The sequence below is a fragment of the Leptidea sinapis genome, chromosome 6, assembly GCF_905404315.1.
Source record: "Leptidea sinapis chromosome 6, ilLepSina1.1, whole genome shotgun sequence".
NCBI lineage: Eukaryota > Metazoa > Arthropoda > Insecta > Lepidoptera > Pieridae > Leptidea > Leptidea sinapis.
This window is the reverse complement of record NC_066270.1, coordinates 5,393,795-5,418,105: the sequence shown is the minus strand read 5'-3', so window position 1 is coordinate 5,418,105 and position 24,311 is coordinate 5,393,795. Positions and strand designations below refer to the sequence as shown.

Here is a 24,311-nt window from a genome sequence, read left to right as displayed (position 1 = left end):
CACATACTACATGTATTTAATAAAAGGCTATTTTTCATTTTACATAACAATTTTATTATTATTTCATATTATTCAAATGAGAGGTATTAGGGGAGGTAAAATATATACATATCAATTAAATAATAAATTCATCATAATTCTGAACTATAAAAGCTAATATATGAGGGAAGTACCACCTATATCCTATAAAAACTAAAGACAATTTATGAATACTGCAGTATCTCGAAGCCAGTGCCATTTCTAGGAAAGCTGTTTTCTAATCTACTCATTATTTTCTCTGCGGCGCGATGTCACAGTAAAATGTTAAAATAGTGATGAAAGTATAAACTATCGATAAATCGATGCTTTATCTTAAAATTTTATGTCTACTACTACTATACTTACTATAGACAGGGCATCATTATTGTGATTTTAAAAAACTAATGTTTTACAATATTTTTACACGTCATCTTTAAGCTATACTTTATGAAATTGAATACATGATCTATTGATTTGTTAAAAGTCTATGGCTTTCTGATTTCTTTAAGAGTTAACCTTGTTTTTCGAACAATTGATTACCAATAAAAGTTTGTATGGTAAGCCTATTTCAAGACAAATATTGACCTAAGGTGCCATCTTATTACAAATTTCGGCGATCATTTAGGTAACTTCGACATGTCTATCATTAGGCTTCGAATTTTGTAGTATTTTTTAGCCATGATATGTCATTTTATGGTCAATAATTTGCTTTCCTTGGCTCTAGCATTATATACTAGTTGGTAAAAGTTCAGACCATACTTTGTATGTAGCTTTCTTTAATCTGACAAAATTAAATGTTTCGCATGTCTGTAGGTAGCTTAAAACTGTAATTTATTTTTATGTATCTCTCCAGGCTATCATTAATATTCAAAACATATTTTTAAAATAGTAAAATTTCTTTTACCAGCACTAAATCAACGTAAGACTGAAAAATAGCAATAGTATCGATAATGTCCGAACATCACTAGAAAGGTAAGGACACCACAGAAAATGTGTTTAAGTTGCGGTCTCGTGGGCATTAGTCAGGTGCATCGTGCATACTGTATGAAGGGTTCGGTCCGCAAACTGTATTTCGGACTTCAAAGTCGCTCGGACTCAATTCGGACGTGAACGACTTATTGATTCGGCGAGTCCATTACTTTAGAGTGGGAGCGGACACCGTTCTGGACCTAATTTATTATAATCTGTGTTGGGAGACGTTTTGTTGTGGCTATTCTTTAATGTTTAACTCGATGGCTTTGGGATAAGATGGAGCTAGCCGTGTTTTACTTTATGTTTCTCTGGTATATATTATACTTAAGTACGATTCGAACTATGAAGTCTTTTTATTTCGCGACCTGGGTTTTAATAAACTATGTACCTAGTCCACAATTTGTAACAACTTTAGCTGTAAATGTTTCTTGCAAATAAAGAACTTTGACTTTGATATCTTTTGACTTTACAAAAGCTTTTGACTGTGTAGCAAAAATAGAAAACTGAGCGGAAAATGTATGAGAACTTTATTTTTTTTACTAGGTATAGCAACCCATTATAGAGGTTTTTCACTCCCACTCGATGCAACTGGCATAAGTAATTGAATATTAAGATAGACGACGCAGGCAACGCCTAGTGTGGGGCAAGATAATTTGTGTAAAAGTCTGTCAATATTATATAATTATATTAAAAAAAATATTGATGTATGTATGTATGTATGTAAATAATAATTATTTGTATAAGAAAAATGTTACCTGCTCTATTAGACTGGTCTATCATTGGTTGAACTATCCTACGCCGCGCATTTATGAACCTGAAACAAACAAGAAATATATTATGAATTGAACATAAAAATACATTCGATGAATATTAAAGAAAAGTATTAAAGTAAAATTTCTCCCTTGTTAATTAAGTAGTTGTCCATTAAGCATCTGTACAATGTTATTTGTTACAATTTTATCGAAGAATAAAACAAAAGTCCAAAAAGTCCAATACAATATTTTCTTCATGTTCGGTTACCACACTAAGTCTACTAAGTCTAGACTATATATATATATATATATATATTATATATATATATATAAATAATATACTATATATATATATTATATATATATAGTATATTATATATAAATATAGACTAGACTTAGTATTTGTATGTCGCAATAGGTACAAGACACCCATCGGGCACTATGGTGGTTGCAAGCTGATTTGAAGCTGGTTGAAAAATGTGTGATTAACATTCATCTTAATTTTAATAATAATTAATAATAATTTTACTAATTAAAATAAATCAAAAATGATTTGAATTTTCCTAGAAAATTCTAGAATGATCTTGAGATTTATAGAGGTATTTGGAGAGTTTTCAAATGTTTTAGAATTTTTTTAAAATAATTAAAAATAAGATATGATAGATTAGTAACATTATCAAATGACTATACAATCAAAAATGACCCAGTGAAGCGGGTATTACAGCTAGTTATGTATAATAATAATTATGAACATTATTGCCTTTTGCAATTTTAAAGATTCCGAATGTTGAGGTTTATATATTGAGTTTATTGTTATAATCACTTTGATGATCATTACCAATTTTTATAGTAAGTAAAATTAATTTCAATATCAAATGTATTTTAAAATATACGCAGTAAAGTTAACACTCCAGTGCGAGTGGGTACACAAGTGTCCACGAGCATTCCGCCGAGATAGCGGACCCTCGCCGCTAGCGTAATTACAGCGTCCGTCTGTCAGTAATGTATCGTTAATATCGCGATTAGTTCATTAACTCTGCAGGTCCCAAGTACCGAGGACCTATAGGGTCCCCGGGAGCCGGCTCGTCCGCTGGGGCGTTGTAATTGTTATTCTTACAATATGACGCGTGACGGGAGATTTATTGCAATGCCGTTATTAAATTTGATCTCTTGTTTGTGAGGAATATCTAGAATTTAATTAATGTAATTTGAAATTGTACTTATCAGTCCTTAATTTTTTTGGTTCGGGGAACGCATGACCCAATAGGTTTCTCAAGAGTTCTCCCCCCATCAACATATTAAAGGTAACCCTAGAGATATTCATTGATTTCTAAATTACTTATATAATTTGGTTAAAACATTGTATAAAATCCAGTTAGTTTGTATACAATTATTATAATTATGAAAGTTATCATATTTTATTACTTATCAAAATTAAAATGCTATTTTATTTTAAATGAATCTTGAATGTTAATCTCAAAATCTTAAATTTACATACATAAAAATATTATTCATACAACAGTAGCCCTGCATTTGTCTGATATTTTAGCAGCGGGCTATTTTATCCCGGTTATAAATCATAAAGTGATCGTTTAATACCCGGCAGAGGAAGGGTTGATAGTATTGACTAAAAATGCATATGCGTCTTGATTTATGTGTTAAATATGCAGACGAGGCTAATTGTAACGAGATTATGCGTTAAGAGGGTTGTTATTGCACTCGCGTAGTGTTTCATGAGATAATATTTTGGTGATAATAGTTAACTTATCTATACTTATTTAATTCTAAGATTACATTGTTTTTGATGCCAAGTTAAGATGAATTTCCTCATTTTTAAATGATAATATTTAATAATAGTCGTTGATGGTGAAAAACACAGATTTTATTTATAAAAGATAAAGGTAAAATAAGTTATCATATCATAATTTCTGGCGTAATATCGGTGAAAAATAAATGAATATCGTAAATTTTTGAATAAGAATAAATACGTTTTGCTGGTTGTTATTTAACTTACTGAACGATATGATGTTAGTCCATCTCGTCAATTTCACATAGCAGGTAACTTACATATAAGTATGAAAAACAAATTGGATACTAAGAGCCAATCAAATGAAACGTCTCATGTAGCACATTATACAGCATTAAGTACATCCCATGTTATCCCGACGCAATATCTATGATTGTTATTATGAGATTTGACTTTCCCTAAATAGGAAAAGTTAAGTGGGCCATTTGACTGTTGGGACACGTTCGTGGTGTTGGGGTCTTACCGACCAAGGGACGCAGGTACGGGGTTAGAGCCGATGCGATTGACGATAGCGGGGATAACATTACTTCTCATGTACCTATTGACCGCTTATATAACCGATAATAGGGTTTTTCTGCGAGTTTATATTTGTGCGGTTTTTTGCGAATATAAAATATCAGATTGCTTGGTGGCTAGTTTATCTAATAAATACGCATTTCATGTAATTGGTGTCATTGTGACTGGCGTGCATTATAGCAGAATATCAAAACTAATTCCAATACTAGTATTGAACGTATATTTTAGCTGAAATAGTAATACCTACTCAATTTTTCTTGAATATCTTCCCAAAACCCCGGAATTGAATTATAGATACCTAGGCAATATATATTTCTATATTTTGGTGTTTTATTACTTCATTCAAAATAATTATTTAGATCTGCAATAATAATTGTTCAAACAAGAAAATTACCAGTTCAAACCGATTAAAATAATCAGAATTGCAGAGCCGTGACGCGTAATTCACTCGAAAGTAAATAAAATTTAATTTCGTCCGAAGTTTTTGGATTTTAATCACCTGAGTGCAAATTAAATAAGAGGGTTGTGAATCCGGCGAGAAATTCCGTGAGACGAAATTAGAATTGTTTCCGAAGACTACGACGCGGCCGGAATCTCCGCCGAGGAGCGGTTTTAATGAACTTTTAAGAATTAACATAACGGATTTTAGTTAATTTTGTATTGCTTCCATTTATTAATTTCTCGAGGAATTATATTTAGAAGAGAACCCCGTTACTTCGTTTACTTTATTTGTTGATCACATCAGATACTGTACTCGGAGTGTTACTTTTAAGCAACTAAAGCTTAAAAAGTTTTGGTCTTATGAAGTTGCCTATAGGTTTATTGGTTAGTACATTAAAACTAACTGTATCAGTGTTATGTCAGTGTTCTGCCACCACAGTAACTTGATTTTCTGCTGCTAAATGTTAGTGTTCTTCAACTTTAGTATGCCTGTTTGAAGTGCGTCGAAGCCTTGTGAAATTTCTGTGTTAAAAAGACTTAAAATCTTATCTCTCATAGTGACAAGCGCATTGCGGTTTCGCTTAGAATTATGGATATTGCTAGAATCTTGAACGGCACTGCAATATAATGGACAGAGCGCCTCACATCCCTTCAGCTGAATGTTTTAACAAATGTCTTAAAACGCAAATGGCACCCTGACATCTGCTAAAGACAAATCGCAGTCCCAGTCTGCATCATCGGTCGTTTGCCATCTTATTAAATGTAATAGTAAATAGATAAAAATACTTTAAAATCAATACAAGAAAATGTGTGTATATGTTTACTAACATTTGAACAAACACCAAGATCGACCATTCGTAATCTAAGGGCAGTTCATGCACAAGTTTCCCTAAAACCTCGTGGAGCATGGAATCCACAAAAACAACTCTAATAATAAAATATGGCGGCTTGTTTCGGCTCCGCTCTGACCATACTTCTAATAAGTCGTTATATTTTATAGTTTGTTTTCGACTTTCTCTGCTTACGTTTTCTGCTACGAACTCTTATAGTCGGACGAACGTGGCTATCACTTGTTGGTGGTACCGTGACGTCGATTCTTCCATTTATGCTTATTTAAATATTCACACTTCGCAACCGGATGATCCTTCAATAATTATTTCAATTTTCCTACACCACAATATCAGTTCTTCACCATTGGGGACGACAACGGGACTACGATTCAACATAAACTCAAATAAAATATTAATAACTTTATCGAGTCCTCACAGTACGATAAATATATATATAAATGCAATAGCTTTACGTTCTTTGTAAAGAATTCATCTCATGCAAAGCCCAGACTAACTAGATGACGAGATTGTGCTTAACGAAGATTGAATCTGCATATTTTCTTCTCTACTTGAACCTGTCTTTACTTGTATTCCTCTCTCTCACATGACTAGATATTAAAGTCTACCAACTATAAATATATCATCATCATCATCATCAGCCGGAAGACGTCCTCTGATAGACAAAGGCCTTCCCCAAAGATCCCTCATCCAACGTATTCCGGCGAAAATTAAAAGTAAAAATATAAACAATACATATATAAACGCAAGTAAACATAGAAAGGTATATGTACCCACTCGCAAAACTAGTTAACGAAATAGACAAACAGGTGTTTAATAAAACAACTACAATTTAAGGCTATGGCTGGAATTAAGGTATAATTAGCTGAAAAGAGAATTTATTGCCGGTTGCGATCCCGTGGTGTTCCCCTTTGCCCCCCACCCCACCTCCCCCCTCGCCCGCCCTTCGCAACTTACCTAATGAGTTTAGGCGTAGTGTTTACGATCGTTTAAAAAATGTAATAGGTAATGAACAATTAGGTTGAACATTAGAAATTCAACTCGGGCGTGCAAACAATTAGCACATTTTTCAAAATTTTCCTTCTTAGGGTTAAGTGATTTTCTTTTTGTAATAATTAATTCTGATACTACATTATATCAACTAGCTATGCGCACGACCTCGTTCACATAATACAGGGAGCTCTCCTAGTGAAGCTCTCTTAGATAAAAGCGATTTAAACGATTGTATGAAACCTGTAGTCACTGACAGACGATGGCTATAATCTTGTACAATCACTGCCGAACTCCAATACGTTTTAAGCAACTGTTCGCTTTTAAACTTAGCCGGAATAAGCCGGAATAATATAATAAAACTTCGTGGCCAATTACGATACTGTAACTAAACTAAATTTCAATTTTTGCTTAGGCAGCCTCTTATTACGTAGTATTTACATCGTCTTTGTAGGGAGCATTTGTATGAATGCTTATTTTAATGTAAGCCATACGAACAAAAACATAACATTATCTCCGAGCACCAATTTTGATCAAATACGGACTAAGTAATTACAGTAGTTCCAGAGGTTAGCGTGTACGTGTTTAAATTTGTATTTTTTTTTAGCTGGACTCCCTTTATCAACTACAATCGGTTTTTAGAAAAATTGTCCAACAGACTTATATTGCTAGCTAAAAATAATGTAGGTACATTTAAAAATTTCTATTGCTCTCAAATATAAGTAAACTTTATATTATTATAATATTACAGATCCATTCAAGTAAATATATCGTATTATATTACGTACGTTTGAAATACTTTGGCTATTAGAGCTATCAGATATGTGAGCATTTTTTTTTAAATTTGTGAAAGATGATTAATTAGCCAATATTGAGATTAATTAATTCCTCATTGATATTAAATATTTCGATCAACCATGCATTGAGGCCTAAATGGGAGCCCATAACAATAATATAGTACATCAACATAATTGGGTTATTTAGAGCAGTTTATATGCGATCTAGCAACCTCCATATTTGATGAAAATTCCCTCGCCTCCCCTGGGCAGGGCGGAGGGCGCAGTCGTGCCGGGGTGGGGGGGGGGGAGGCACAGTCCGTACGTGATCACTTTGTTTTATAACTTATTAGTACACTGGGTATTGACAACAGATTTCAGGGGACTTCTGTTGTGCAATCAACGGCAAACTTTGTGATTTCCCCAAAGCTGCAAGTGAAAATATAATGTTGGTTTCGTGAGATGTTTCACAAATGACTCACCCTACGTTCTGTGCATATCTTGAGTCAAATACTATGAAATTACAGGTGTAACCACATGGGGAATACCATATTAAGGGTCGTACTGAAGACGGGCGCAGAACTATGTGGTCGGAATCGTATCAGGTTACACCTAGTCTGATGATTCCGCTTAATTTCGGCGCCTATTTCTGCCGTGAAGCAGTAATGTGGAAGCATTATTGTTTAGGTCTGAAGGGCGCCGTAGCTATTGAAATTACTGGGCAAATGAGACTTTACATCTTATGTATACAAGGTAACGAGGGCAGTTGTAGTGCCGCTCAGAAATTTTGTGTTTCACAAGAATCCTGAGCGGCACTACATTGTTACGGGCAGGCCGTACCAATTACCATCAGCTTAACGTCCTGCTCGTCTCGACCCATTTCATAAAAAAAAAAGAAAAAAGAAAAAAAAACATTTATGTTATTGTTACTTTTACCACATACCTAAACGTCTTTTAAACAATTCTTTTGAACCTCGTGATACATTTCTTTTCATTCGTCATGTAAAAACATACAGGTCGCCCCACAATAGATTTACTTACTCTACTTAACCGAGTAGTAGGCAGAACAAGTTTGTAATTGAGGATATAACGTGATGTTTCATTGTCTTTAATAAATACCAAATAAAGTAATTTTGAATTCTTTATTTCACTGAAGATTTATATACAATACACATTAATAATCCGAAGTGTTTATTTGGAAATTCTCCGAAGTATAGGTCAAGCTGATCCAGGGGTTAAATAACCGATGCCAATAATTACACTATGTTCGACCCCTGAACTTGTTTGCAACATCTGGCTAGTAAGGGTTAGGGGTGACGATTAGGCGAAACGGATTCCGCGAATTTATTGAGAAGTCTACATTAGAAATGGAATTAGACGATAAATCTTAATTGTATTTTGTTGTACAACATATTGTTAGAACAGATACTTTTGGTACAAATTAATATTAACATTTTAAAAATTATATTTGTATATAATATTTACAGTGAAAGCTTCTAGCTGTAAATTTTTGGCGCAATAAATCTTATTTCAACTCAATGGCATTTCAAAAATCAATTTTAAAATTGTCATAATGCTACGGCCGGTTGATACTGTGTAGAAGTTACAATAGTCTTAACTTTTGATTTGGATTTAGTAATAATCAAATCTTATGTTAATTATTTGAAAAATTTATTTTTAATTGTAACCGTCATTTCTGTTTACATATATAAATAATTTTGATAAATTGACAATAAAATACTGCACGAATTGATTTATAGTTATATTTATAGTAATTACCGGGGTAACATAAATCGTCACTAAGTATTGTTGTGTCACAGATGTTGTCAAAACATCTTGCTCATGAGGCCATTATAAGCGCGATTTAATGAATTTCTGTGATGCTGATACTTAAATTTATTATGCTTAAAACAGATTTGCGAATATTTGTAATTAACAACACCAAAAATCGATACAACTGGTATAAGTTAATTTGGATTTTTTTTATTGCTTGCAGTGAAATGTCAGTCTTATGATGTGGTCTAATTTGACAGGTATTTCACTATCTGCAACATATGGTTGATAACTACTTGGATTCAAATATTTGACTTCCACTTTGAGTATCCACTGGTAATAATTGAGTCAAGACAAACGAGCTGTACAATATTTACTCTGATATTTTCGTATATGTATATCTGTATCTAATGGCAAGTGCCCATGTTCATTCACCAGAGGAACTACTTTTAGTATGAAGCATAGCGCTTTTCGTATCTACATTATAATTTGCAGTGGTTTATGTATTTTTACATTTATATTAATGATTTATGACGTTCGGGTTTAGTGGGTCTGGAGACAAGAAGAAAGAAACATGACATATTCCATCTTGTTTTAGGATGACTGAGGGATTAGGTTCGCATGGAGAGAAACAACACCATTATATTCTGTTCATTACGTTAATTCAGAAGGTGTAAGCTTCGTACGTTTTAAACGCTTATGCTTGTGATTTGAAAGTAAGTTATCTCATGGAATCGCCGGTTTAAGGGACCCGCGTGAGCCGTGAAATATAGCACAATGGTTATAATAAGCAAGCAACCTGGCGCCATATTGGTGTGACTGCTTGACGTGGGAGCTCCGAGTACAATTTATTCAGCATTGAAAGGGTTTAGCTCGAGGTGTTAACAGATGGAATCTTGCGTGTTATGTTATTATTTATTGAACTCATTACGTAAAGAGACCGATTAATTGGGAAAAAACTAAAGAATGAAATGCCACGTTACACTGGGCGTTCTATCTCTCCTGTCCAAGGTAGTCAGGGATTTGTGATTAGTTACCACAGCCATCATTCGTGATATCTGATACGTGAAAGATGAACGGCATTATCTATGCCAAATCGTAACGCTCACTAACGGAACTGAGTTAGTGTTAATAAGTTACTAATAGATAAAAATGAGTTGGTAAATATGAATAAACATTTTTTTTATCGTATTATCATTAAGATAGTCATTTATCTGCATTGATTTTACTTATTAGCAAAATAGCAATAGTCATGCTGTGTACGCAATATCTCATATTTTGTGAACGAATTGACATTCAAAAGCGACTTTGCGAATGGTGTAATAAAAAAATTACACTATGATGGATGATTCTATAAACATTTTCAAAATATAAATTGTGTAAATAATTATTACTTATTGTTTATTCAGATAGTAACGAGTCATCCTTGTATTGATAACAACAATATATTAAATACTAGAAGCAGCAGTAATTCGTGAACCACTAATGAGTGCGACAGCAGCGACATGCCGGTGTTGTGGCCACTACGAGAACTAATTTACAGTGATGGATCGCTGTAATTACATATAATTTGGTCTGTAATTATTAACAAAATCAGTGTTTTGTTTTTCAAAATTATATTCAATTTTTGGCATTAATATTGCAACAGGTTTAAATAAGGTCTAATCTAAAAGTATATCTATAGTACCGAAAACAAATCTGCATTCACTTACTGAAATAATATTGTTTAACACACATTTTTTATGACTAAACGGTAGCAGATAGGATATAAAGGAGATAGGAAAGGGAATACTTTGGATGATTGATGTTATGATATATGGTGTGGACATCTCTTAAATATTAATTATTTTATAAAAATTAAAAAGAATTTAACGGGGGCGTTAATATACCTATAATAATATTATAAAGATAATTCACGCATACGTTTATGATTAATTTCTTTTTTTTTGGTTTAGACTTTAGATTATAAATTCATTAGAGGTTTTTTTATTATGAACAGAACAACGTATGTCGGGTCAGCTAGGATTGTAGTTTTGGTAATCTCGGACAAAGTATCAATTTATTTAAACTTTATTATAATACTAGCTATATTTTAGCAATATTAAATTTAAAAATATTAAATTTTATTCATCTTATTACAAATACCTACAATAAAAAAATAAGAAGCCATAAACCAACTAGGATAAATTTAGCATCGATTGGTGGTAGTTTCATGTCCACATCATCAGTGGTTTAGGCGTGATTGAGCCTCAGTCAAAGACCATTTTCATTATATATATAGATATTAGAGAAAGGTAAGTTGAGAAGCGCACTAAATATTTCAAAATAAATTGAAACGCTCACTAAACTCGAAAAGCGCTGCTATAAAGCTGTGCACACACGATGTGTGGGACCAACGTCCCGTTGCGTTTCGCGTTCATTTGTCAAATTAATGGCGCGCGAATCAGTTTTAAGGGGCACCTGATAGCTGTGACGTTATACCAGCCTCTCCACATCTGTACTCTGTTCTGTTAACTCTTGTATTTATTTATTTGGCTCTTCAACACAATATATATTACCTACACGTATTTACAATACAAAAATATGACAACTTTACCGAAATACAAAATCTCAATTATAGCATCGAAGCAAAAGTTAAACCAGAAAGTATTTAATATATATTTTATATGGCTAAAATTAGACACTCAACCATATAAGTGCTCGATATTTTTAATCGAATCAAGAAATAATTAAATACTTGTTTTAATATTTGCGACTAATTTTAATTAGAGATGGTAAACTGTAAATGGGTGAGAAGTCACCTGGGGCTGAGTGAATGTGGACATGGATATCTGAATGACTACTGGTGGTACTAGTAATACTTTGCCCACCTCACGTAGATCCTATCAGCTCAGAAATAAAAAGTGAACTTGAAATACGAATTGATTATTTACGTTTTTATAAACGCTTAATACTCAATAACCTAAACAATTAATATTAGTTACATATTCAATAAATAGTTAATTAAATAATATGAACAACGAGAAGATATTTTTTTTAAAAGGGAGATCGATCTATATCTACATTAAGTCCATTGAGACTTTTTTGTTATTATAAAAAATAGAACTATAATTTATTTGTATTATTATAAATATTTTTTAGTATAAAAACCACATCAAAAGTACTTATAATATTTAAAAGCCTCGTTTTACTTTGATATCGTACTTGTGTAAATATTATTGTAACTGTTATCGTGTTGATCAGTATAAAAGTACAAAATTTGAAGTAAATCGAATGTCTGTGAGATTCACGGTCCATTTGATTCGGAGCATAATACAAACTATATTCAGGCGAAACTAATACAACGCGTATAAGAATAATTGTTAAGCTGTGTCATTAAACATGTATATTTTTCTACCAATAATTACTTATTCACACAACACTCTAATGACATTTGATATTTAAATTGAATAGTCTATCCTTATTAAAGTGGTTTCTTTTCTGGAATTAATTCACAATAGAGTTATCGGTTACACAATTTATTAATGTCAACTCTACGGCCTTATAGATGAATATAATCATTTTGTAGATAACTTACAGAGAGGAAAAATATTTATCAGCGTATTTTAAGGCTTAGCACGGATGAGGCGATTATCTAACGTAAACGTTCTTAAAATACATTTCTATGTATGTATTTCAAAAACTTTTAACGGCTTATTGATAGATTTTAGGAAAGAAAAGTCACCTGATCATAAAAGCGACCTTAAAAACATAGGTCAAACATAAGCTATTTAACCTGATTCATAAAAAAATATTCTAAAATTTAAAGTAAATAATTGAAATTTTCAAACAAATTAACAAAATTTAATCACACTAACATGGTCGCATTAGACGGCATCAAGTAGGTGTCAGTGCCTACGCTAGCCCGCGGCTACTAGATTTCTTACAGTTGCTCCGGAATGATTTTATGGAAAATTAATCAAAATAGGTAAATTATTTATTTTATTTTTTAATATTTTTTTATGATTACGGTAACTTGCATCGCCACGATGTATAACAAAAGATTAAATGCCAATTATCCCCGTTCTTCTCTTTATAAATACAATTGTATCTTATATCCTTAAACGAGCAATTCTTGTATATATATATATAATCTGAGATCTGGAAACGGCTCCAACGATTTTCATAAAATTAAGTATGCAGGGGATTTCGGGGGTGATAAATCGATCTAGCTAGGTTTCAATTTAAAAAAATGGTTTTATCCATGTTTGAATGAGAAACAGCTACAATAACATTAGAATACAAAGGTAAATTTCGCCACTATATACAAGACTATTATAGCTCAGATGGGACATTGGGTGATCCGGAAAGCAGAAGACCCCGGTTCGAATCCAGAAGTCCTTTTAGTTTTTTTTTTGTTCAAGTTTTGTACATTCTTAAAAATCCGAGCAAGGCTCGGTCGTCCGGATATTGTATTAATAAAGGGAAGAACGTGATTGTATCTATAAAAATATTTTTTTTATAATTAGTTTAGCTAGCACTATAACATTGAATAATAATTATTTCCTACCAATAATCTTTTCCAATATTTAGGATTTCAAATACGCTTTAGAGGCAGTATAATCATAATAATTTGTCTGAAGTGTTTCATTTTAGCGTTTTAAAAACATTTGTTTGAATTAGCCCTAAACTAGATAAAACAGTTAGTTTTGACACTTATTAATTATGTAACATGACGACTTTTCTAAAACATAGTACCTATATGTTTTTATTGAGCATAATTAATCAAATCGAAACATTTTAGATAATTTAAATAACAAATTTTAATATAATTTGCATAATCTATTCTTTCATTCTAGATATAACTGGCAAAGGTTTTTGCTCAATATACACCAGTAGGAAGCTCCTTTGCACAGGATGCCGGCTAGATTATGGGTACCACAACGGCGCCTATTTCTGCCGTGAAGCAGTAATGTGTTTTGGTGTGAAGGGCGCCGCTAGTGAAATTACTGGGCAAATGAGACTTAACATCTCATGCCTCAAGGTGACGAGCGCAATTGTGGTGCCGTTCAGAATTTTTCGGTTATTCAAGAATCCTGAAAAAATAATAAATAAACGGTTTTATTTACTTCAGACAATTCGTATATTTTATGTCTGAACCATATAAAATAAAAAGATAAGTGAAAGTTTTTTATGCAGATATACTAGGCATTCATAATTGCTAAGAATTAGCAGTACAATAGTAAGACGAACAAAGACATGATAAAACAATACAAAAGGAAAACAAAAGAGGCCCGAATTTACGTTTAAAAACAACGTAGATGTACGCGGGATCCGTATCTATCCTATTTAGATATTAATCTAAACGAAAAAGCAATTCAAAATAGGCAACAAGCTAACAGTAGGGCCGGGGCGGCCCGAGCTGTAATTGGCCATTTATCAAACTGCGAAGGGGTTAGCTCCTGCCGTATTCTGCTGCTCTGGTACATGGCTCCCGGCGATACCGAGACAAACAAAACACAAACAAACTTGCATCGTGCATTAAGCAATTATTTTTTTAATTAATATACGATAAAGAAAAAATAAACAACTTTTAAGCATATTTTTTATGTTCCCACCGATATATATGTTGGTTTAACTCAAATGTGGTTTAATTTTTAACGCTAGTTTTTGCATTTAGCTATTACGAAATTGACTGATTGCTTTTATCTGAATTATCCTGAAAGTATTTGATATAAATATAATTTAAATAACGTTTAATTTGTTTATCGTTCGCAAATATTTATAATATTTTAAAGCGTATTTGTGTGATTTCAAAATAACATTAAAACATTTTCTTTAATCAGATTCCTTAATTATTATAAGTCGTGTTATTTAAGTTACATTCTCTAGCAAAGGTTTTTAAAAACAAATTGACCCAAAATTAAAAAGATTAGACTTGGGGCGGGATATGAGCGTGCGTGAAAATTTAAGCAAAGTAATCCATTTCCTAAATACACAGTTGTACCTTTTCCGATTTCGTGAGCCTCCATAAACCTTATAAAAGCGTGCTTTTAATTTGGCCCCAACGGAAACATACTTCTAATGTTTTATAAAATGTAAGTACCTACTCAGGTGACTTCTGGCCTTTGATTAAAATGTCTACCAGCCCAACTATTACAGTAAAAACATACTGTGATAATAGTATACTTATAATATACTAGCTTATATTCTTGATAATATTTTATAAGTTCATAAACACATTGAGAAATTTGCTAGAAATTGTGACAATCATAATGTTTACACGAGGAACAAACATAAACTTGTTATGCTTACTACTCGGTTAAGTCGAGTTTGTTAGTCTTTTATTGGTCGATGTATATGCTGCTACAATATGATCCCAGAAATTGTACAAAACAAATGTGTTACGAAATTTTATAGAATTTTTAAAAACGTTTGTGTGGGAAAGGTTACTATAGCATAAACGATTTTCTTAATGATACCATAGACTGGGAATGAAGCGAACACCCTCAGGCTCTTTAATTATAAATGTTTATTGTACGATATTACATTGTAATCCATATTTTTATATAAAGCCCGCTGAGTTTCTTGCGCCCGTTCTTCTCAAGTCTGAGGCAGTCTATGTTGAATGGGTGGTAGATTTTTGACGTTCAATAAGTGATTTTGAATCCTATTTTGAATTTGAATTTGAATATAGACCACCTGGAAGAATTTTGATCGACATGTGCGTTAGTTACTATGACATGTAAAATACTTCAGGAGCAAACTGATCAGACTGACATGACAAACACACGTAAAATTTGGTTTTTAATCATTTCTGTTTATTTCTATATTGTTTACTTAATAAAATGTATCTGCTAAGGAAGTTGCAAAATAATAAAAAAAAAATCGGTTACAGTATCTATAGATTCTCTTACCTTATCTATCTTGCTGTACCTAAGTTAGAGATGTTTTTCTGTCTCCTATGGTGTGTTTATTTATACCTTTATATATTGTAAGTGAATGACTGTAATAGAAGTGTAAGCAAGTGTAATACACGCATATTATCCCCACGTTCACGTACGTATTTTTGTCTAGAGGTGATTAAGTATCGTAGGTATATAAGTGATACATTCGAACATTTGTAAGAGTTTATACTATTATAAATTTATTAATATGGTTGTAGATCGACCAGTGGGAGGCTCCTTTGCACTGGATGCCTGTTAGATTATGGGTGCCACAACGGCGCCTACTTCTGCCTTGAAGCAGTAATGTGTAAGCATTAGTGTGTTTCGGTTTGACGGACGCCGTAGCTAGTGAAGTTACTGGGCAAATGAGACTTAACATCTTATGTCTCAAGGTGCCGATCGCAGTTGTAGTGCCGCTCAGAGGTTTTGGGGTTTTCAAGAATCCCGAGCGGCACTGCATTGTAATGGGTGGGGCGTATCAATTACCATCAGCTGAACGTTCTGCTCGTCTCGGCCCTTATTTTCATAAAAAAAAAGTTCAAAAAGGCCCTGATACTGCTTGATTATTTACCTACTTTTATAATAGAAAAGCACAAAGCGAATCCAACATGTACAAAGGCAGTTCATTGCGGTGCCTCGTCTCATTGGAGAGTGATATTTCTATCCATTTCATACATACCATCATACGTATAACTCACCGACCCGTCGGAATTTCTTTTAAAACCTTAAAAAAACCCAAAAAGAAACTAAAATTATATCTTCAGTTTCATTTTCATTCATAATGTATAATAAGACTCCACTCAACTAAGTTTTATTTTTATCGTTAGTTTTTGCATTTAGCTATAAGACCCGTCGAAATTTCTTTTTTTTTTCGGTAAAGGAGGACAAATGAGAGTACGGGTCACCTGGTGTTAAGTGATCACCAACGTACACATTCTCTTCACTCACAACACCAGAGGAATTTGAGTCGTCGTCAGCGTCGAAGGCCTTTAAACTGCTTTAGTATTTTTTTCATGTGCATAGTTCATTGACATGACAAATTCAATGTAGGTAAGTTTCGTTATCGCAACCCAACTTTCTGATAGAAGCAAATAAGAGGAGCTAAACAAAAATAAACAGAGAACAATTTGACACCCCAATTCGTTGACTGTCAAAGGGTAAATCCGAGTGTGCCAATCCAGCCGTGTAAATTTAAATCTTTGTCTGTGGTGCGGTGATCGGAAAAGTTAAGTTGTAATCTCTATGGTTATACGTCACGCTGCTGTCACAGATAACTCATAATTATCTCGTTTCGCTTATTACCAATGTTAATCCAATGTTTAACAACGCAGTTCGCTTCACATCGGCGCGTTTATTATTTTCAACGCGGTAATAAAATTTAACGGCCATTATCGTGCTGATTATTAAACTCGTTAAAATTAAAACACTCTAATTAAAAATAGACATTTATTACATAATCGCGCATTGAATAGCTGTAGTACAAGCAGTAAACGAAAGTTACTGCCTCACAAATGATAATTTTTACGAGCATTTCAACGCATCAAACGCATTCAGTGCCCTACGGTGCGATTACTCGCGCAATCAAAAGTGTTTTGAGTTGTAAAAATAAAGGCTAATGGACGCCTTCATATTTCGTTGTTTCTTAGAAAATGATAAGGCGCATCGCATAGAGATAAGCAGAATGGCGTTCTTTGAAATGTCAAGCGGGCACGCGGTCGCATCACTATGCAAATATACATCTTAATTGCTCCAAGTATCTTTACTACAATCTCGGCTCGATTTACTCGCGTTTCTTTTGAAACAATTATGTTAATAGCTAGAAGTCGGTCGACACTCGGCGGCGCAATAATTTACAATTAAATTCTGTCGCTTAATGGCGGTGTACGCAGCGTAATGGCGGCGTTCGGAATTCGAATTGTGACAGGCGTCATAATCTGCCGTGTGCGGATTTGTTCGTCCCAAGTTCGCTTATAAATTCAGCTGTGTCCCGTTGTACGCTCATACGTTGGCATTAGACGCTCAAATTAATACAACGAGCCGTCCGTGCACCTGCGCCTCGCCTGTTTCTTTCGAAATTAACTCGGTGTTGCCAACAATGGAGCCCGATAAACTTTTGCGCTGTTATTTTTCCCTGCGGCGGCTATATTTCAAACTGTCATAGTTAATCTTTTTATCAAAGTTTGTAAGCTAGGACTGCAACCGTCCGTGTTGTCTCATCTGCTTTCTAATTGCGTTTACACTTTCTGTGTAGGGTTGTATTAATAAGTTTGTTGTGCTTCAAAAATTATTTTGCGCTCGGTAAAATACCAATCTAACAGAAAACGAAAATAAAAAGTTGTGAAAGAAAGAGTTTTAAGAGTTCCCATTCCAGTTTTAATGCTGTCTCGAAGGAACAATATATAACAAGTTTTCTAATCTAAATCTATCCAAATGAAACAGCTCGTTAATCAACTAAGTGCTTCGTAAGCACAAATAAATAGAGTATAATTTATATTTAATTTAAACAAGACGACATCGCAATTCGGGATACGAGTGCGTAATTAAAATTCCCGCCATGGCGGCCGGCCCAGTGCCGCGACACTTTTCGCGCCAATTTCAACGCACCCGGAAATTAATTGTGACAGAAGATGCGGCGGTCACATCCGGTTGCGTTCCGTTATTGTAAGCATTGCATTAACATGACATTCATTTGGTAATGAAAACAAATCGAAAATGATCCAGTAATATAGACTACTATAGTAATCTTTCTCTGATAACCTACGGTCACAATATACTGTGACATATTCTCAGCCAACTTTTATCATACTTTTACTATTTCTTTGTTGTGGTGGGGTTAGCTGCTAACAATATTCTAAAACAGAGTATTCTTATATAGATTAGGTACTCAAAGAGTATGCTAAAATACCCTTCTTACATAGCCTTTAATTTTGCACAATGCCAGCTATGCGGATTTACATAACACACACGCAAAAGAGTTTCTCCAGAGGAAAATAGTACTGATCATATCCCAAAAGCCACATTACTTAAGCGATTCTGAAAGCAGTCACAGCCATCACACGTAAATCCGTAACTGTTTTTTATATTTTAATATATGAAACCTTTTTTTATCAAATATACTCATCTACCCTCTCTTAAAAGAGACATAAATTGTTTAATAACTTACTAATAATTATGGACTATGTTTAGTTCTGTCAATGAAATAACCTCAGTCCCAAAATTTAGCGGTTTAATTAAAATTAATTTGCCTACAGTAAGTAGACTGTGTAATAATATTTTTTTATTACATCATAATTTGTCTTTACTCTTGGTTAAGGTAGAAGCCATAATAACATATGTCCCCTCATAATTATTATTTTAACAGGTAAAAAAATTAAGGAAGCAATAAAATATTTCGTATCTTTTTACCTTTTATTTATGAATAATTAGTACAGGTAGTTTTGAATAACTATTCATATAATAATTATACATATTATCATTCTTACTTAAACTAAAATGTATCGTAATTATTCGACAGTTATTTGTTATTGTATTTATCTTTATGTCATATAAATATATGCACAAGAAAGATAAATATTTAACATAACATATTTTTTGTAATATCAAAGTAAATCACTTGTGTAATTTTGTGACGGCAAGTTTAGGCGAATATCCTATCCTCCAACCCCTTATGTAAAGTATACAATGTAAAAACAGCATAATGTCTGAGGTTCCAGTATTGGAGGACTCAGGTGGGTCTACACTTGTCATTAGTTGAAGAGGGTCCACAAACCCTCTCGCTCGAATCCGTAATCGAGGAGCTTAGTTTATACTGTAAATTTTAAATATTTTTACAATGCGATTTGAAATATTACTAATGTATCCATATATTATTTTCAGAACAGTAAATTGAAAAATTGTTGATTTATTATTCCATCTAAACACAAATAATTATTAATTATAATAATCGATACAATAACGAATGAAATGTATTATTATTTTTCTCAACCAACTCTCATTTTATCATAGATTAGTTACATGAAACATCAAGTAGCAGTGGCGCGAAAAGACAATAGTAACAATGGCCGACGAGTGGGTGTATTCCATTAGAAATTGATGTATGTCTTGCAATTTCACGATAAGATTGGAAAAATTTATAGTTTTATACTCTTTGTTTTAGTATGACTAACCTACGCAAGATTTATTCATGCGCATTTTTGATAAATTAGAAACCGTTTCTATGTAAGTATTTAGTTGGACCTAAGGCATCGCACCATCAAAGAATTAAAAAAATATCTTAATTATGTAGCAACATGATTATGGCATAATGGTAGTCGACCTTTGCCTACAGACATTAATAATTTGTAACGAATGTTTCCTAAATAGGGTTGTTGTAACGAGTGGACATCGATGTATCGATACATAAATAATCGATTTGTAAATCGTATGTAGTGACATCTAATTGTTGCTTATGGGTTCCACGAGGCAATTTGCACTGGTGATTGATCGCTTTGCCCGTTAATTACATGTCATGGCTACCCATTACTACAGCGTGCTTAGCCTTTTTACGTTTACAGACGAGTATAGGTGATTAGAAAACCATTTTAAAATACTTCAATATTTATTTAAATCTGTAATAAAATGGAAAATATACAGTTAATTGTTTTGAATAAAATTAACGAGTAAAATAACAAACTTGCTTTGTTATATCTCGATAATTATCGTAAGACACGCATATTGGATATTCTCATAAAGAATAACAATTTCACTTGGTAGTATAATAAAGATGGGTGTCTTTATATTTTATCTGCATGTTCCGTATGTAAAAACCGGAATCGATTACGGATGAGCGGTCACGATATGTTACCTACCGGGAAATTAATTAATCGAATTAATAACAAAACAAATGAGATCTTACAAAAAACATCGATGCGTGGGACGAATGATCGGTTCGTGATCATTCTTATGAGAACAGCTTTTATAAAGTGCCGTTATAGCGCGGTCGAAGTAAAAATATGATTGTTGTCTATGTGTTGTTGTCAATGATCGATAATGGACTGTATTGATTGGCTAATCTTGTAGTTATTTATAATAGCCGATTATTTTCGACCAACGGAGAAAAAGAGGTGGTTTTTTGTTGACTCGTTGTTGCTTAATAATAAATCATTTATTACAAGGAACATCGAATTTTGATAAAATATTTTTAAATTATGAATATTATGAATTTATGTTAATTTATCAGCTCTGGATTCAGTTCAACATTTTTAAATGTATAAAAATTTATCGTCTTTAAATATAATTAAACGAACAGAACAATTTAAAAAGTTATTATAAAATGTCAAAAGAAAAGCTAGCTGTCATTTGACTTTTTTTAAATGGAGTATTAACGAAGAGATAAGAGCACGGCGCAGTCAGCCTCCGATGTTCTTTTTTTAAATTTTATCAGATGGCTTACGTTTGAATTTAAAGGTTTGCTTCGTCGAGAAGTTTTAATAGAGTTGAAGAAATCTGATCTAAATGGGAAAAGTGTAAAATAGAATTCTATGTAAGTATTGCGATATCTATACTCGATGTTTTCTTGGGTGGTAAGCAGGTGGTTAGTTCAAAAGGTAACCAATCGGGACCAGAATAATCAAAACAAATATTAATCGAATTCCAATATGGACGTCATGAAAATAATAAAAAATAAATACTAAAGTGTTTAAAGAGAATAAAGTGTTATTAATTTAAATGGTACAAAACCCAAATTGTATGAATCCCAGCCCTTTTTTGGGCCGTTTTTTATTTTTTTAGTATCCGCGGAAATTCGCAAACCATACAATTCACATTCCATCTTACCTCCAAATCACCAATTAATCAGGATACATATTTACATAACGCATATAAATATATTAGTAAATATTGAGATATAGACACAATTACCCCCTCAGTAGACGGGCGCGCCTCTAATCCTCGTGTTTATAATTACATATCTTGCTACAGCTGTGTCGCGTCTCCTAACTAAATAATGCATTTTATTGACATAGACACGATTGCCCCGCCGATTTGCTTCCATTCATGCTACTAACAGTATAAAATAATAATAATAATATTGACACACTCTTACACAAATTATCTTGCCCCAAACTAGGCTTAGCCTGTACTATGGGTACAAGACAACGACATATTTAATAGAATATACTTACTTAAACATACATGAATACATATAAAAATCTCGGAATTTGGAAAATGGGAGTGATTTTATGATGATAATGATAATTTTTGGACGTTTTAGTATCTACAGCGTATGTCTGGTGATGAAACTTGCATTCTTATGGAAGGTGGCACATGTTTTAGCATTGATGATTCATCATCAGAGACAAAAACATACACCTGAACTAGTAAAAAAGTGTTGCTTGTTTAATGTTTGTATTCCATAAGGCGTCTCAAAACGAAATTATTGGTCAAGTGTTTAAATGTCACTGTCTTCATTGCTATAAAAAAATAACCAAAAAGTTAGCATATTATAATGTGATTTTAAACATACAGTCGTCTGATAAAAACATCTGCCCTAATTATATTATGTCTAGTACATTATTCTGGTAAAAAAGTAAAAACGTAAAAATCTCTCAAATGGCAAAAACGGGAAATTGAGGTATTATATATCCCATCGCTAATAAATTCATAATGGCTATAAGTAATACTTATAGCGTTAGATATAAGTCAGCACATTATACATTCGGAAGCCGTCAGTTCGTAAATCGCGCCCTTTTGTGCGGGCACATCGTACGGCGTATACCGAACCGCGCCGGGGTAGATAGTCAGAATTAAACTTGAATTTAAAACCATTTTATATTAGCTAAGCTCGCTTAGATCGCTTCGTTGCCGCGCGAGAACGATAAGAGAATTGCCCTGTCAGGCACCGCATGATATATTTGACCAACATTTCCATACCCCGACCACCCCATCCTATTTTCATTTTGTACGTGTTATGTGGAGGTAAGTTTCGCATTTAATACGATATGTGCTGTCTCTGTCACTTTTGATAGAGGTGCATGTTATTGCTTTCATGTTTCCTTTTTTGAATTCGAAATTCGTAACAGTTTTTCAGAAGCTTCTAGAGGGTTTTAGTTATTGCCTAGGCTATATTTTTTGTTTACTTTTGATATTATTAATTTTATTGAAATCAGACTTCACTGCTATCATCTAATCACTTTTTAAATATTAATAGTGAATAGGAAACGCAGTGCACCAAAATTAAGTAGTTGGCTGGCAACAGCAAATGCTTGCCAAATTTTTAATTATACAAAATGCACCATCAACGGCTTGAATTAATTGATGCTATTAAAGAAAAATAATAAAAAAGCAAATTTGAGTCTAACCCAAACCTTTTCTTATATGATAAATTGCCTTAAATATTTGCTTTAAACTTCGCTACCTAGATATGAGCATTTATTTAAATAAATATAAAGAAGTCCGCAATAGCAAAATGTAAAATGGCAGACGGCGAGCAGAGGGAGGAGATACGCAAATTGATCAATTTACAAATTGGTGTAATTTCTTCGGACATTTGAAACGTAGTGCTTTCAACGCGGCAGTTAGCGTGCCTTACTGCCTAGATTATCTTTGATATTACAATTACTTTATTATAGCGTTAGATTATTTAATTGAAGATAGTTTGAAAACGCACCTTATTGTTTGTTGTTGATCTCATTGCATAAAATAGCTACTACTATTATTATGAAGGACCAAATCCTTGTTATTTTTATATGTGTGACACTAACTTCCTATTAATTCCGATATAACAATGCAATATTTTAAATCATATCTATAAATAAGATAAACTTTGGTTAATAATATGAAGGCAAGTTATTATATAATATACCATGAGAAGATAAAAGCTTAAAGCTTTTCTTGTTCTTATTGCTCAGCCTTAATAAACACACACACATACACACGCAAATATATATAAACTCTAGAAGAAAATAATATTTAGTATCTCCTATATAAGTATGAAGGTACAAGTATACATGCGAAATAAAAATGTATTTATTGTCTATTTATCTCAGAATATTTTTGAGTTTAACGTGTTTAAAATTTTATTTGTTTCAGTATGAGTAAAGTATTTCTACTTAAATATTCTATTCTATCAAAATAAAAATTAAGCAGTTCCCTATAATGTAACATGGAAGAGAATGCTGTAATATCGTGTGGGGTCACTCGGGGACACAATAGTCGTGATTTATTGCCCCGGCCATAGACGTAAGTGCCCCTAGTTGCCTCTGATCTCTATTGAGCTGTATTGATTTGTACTGATACTTTGGGAAAGCCTTTGTGAGTATAATGAAGTCATAAAGAAAATTTATTTTCTTTAACACTAATTTACAATATCTTTTCAGGAATAGTATTTGGTGAGTGAATGTTATTTGGTTTGTGTCTAATGGTTCAACTAACGTACTAGTAAAATATATATTTACTAATATTTTACACAAGTAAATTGTATTCCGTAGAAGAAAAAACCAGTAATTAATGAAACG

The 24,311-nt window shown here is 32.8% G+C and overlaps 1 protein-coding gene across 8 annotated transcripts in view; it reads right to left on the bottom strand.

Annotated features, from left to right (window-relative positions):
* The window catches only part of LOC126964795 (homeobox protein homothorax), a 321,561-nt gene that overhangs the window by 9,016 nt on the left and 288,234 nt on the right, over positions 1–24,311 (bottom strand). For all 8 annotated transcript variants that reach the window (XM_050808059.1, XM_050808060.1, XM_050808063.1 and 5 more), the window contains exon 12: positions 1,746–1,804. In XM_050808059.1, coding sequence (XP_050664016.1) covers positions 1,746–1,804 — 59 coding nt within the window. The remainder of the gene's footprint in view (positions 1–1,745; positions 1,805–24,311) is intronic.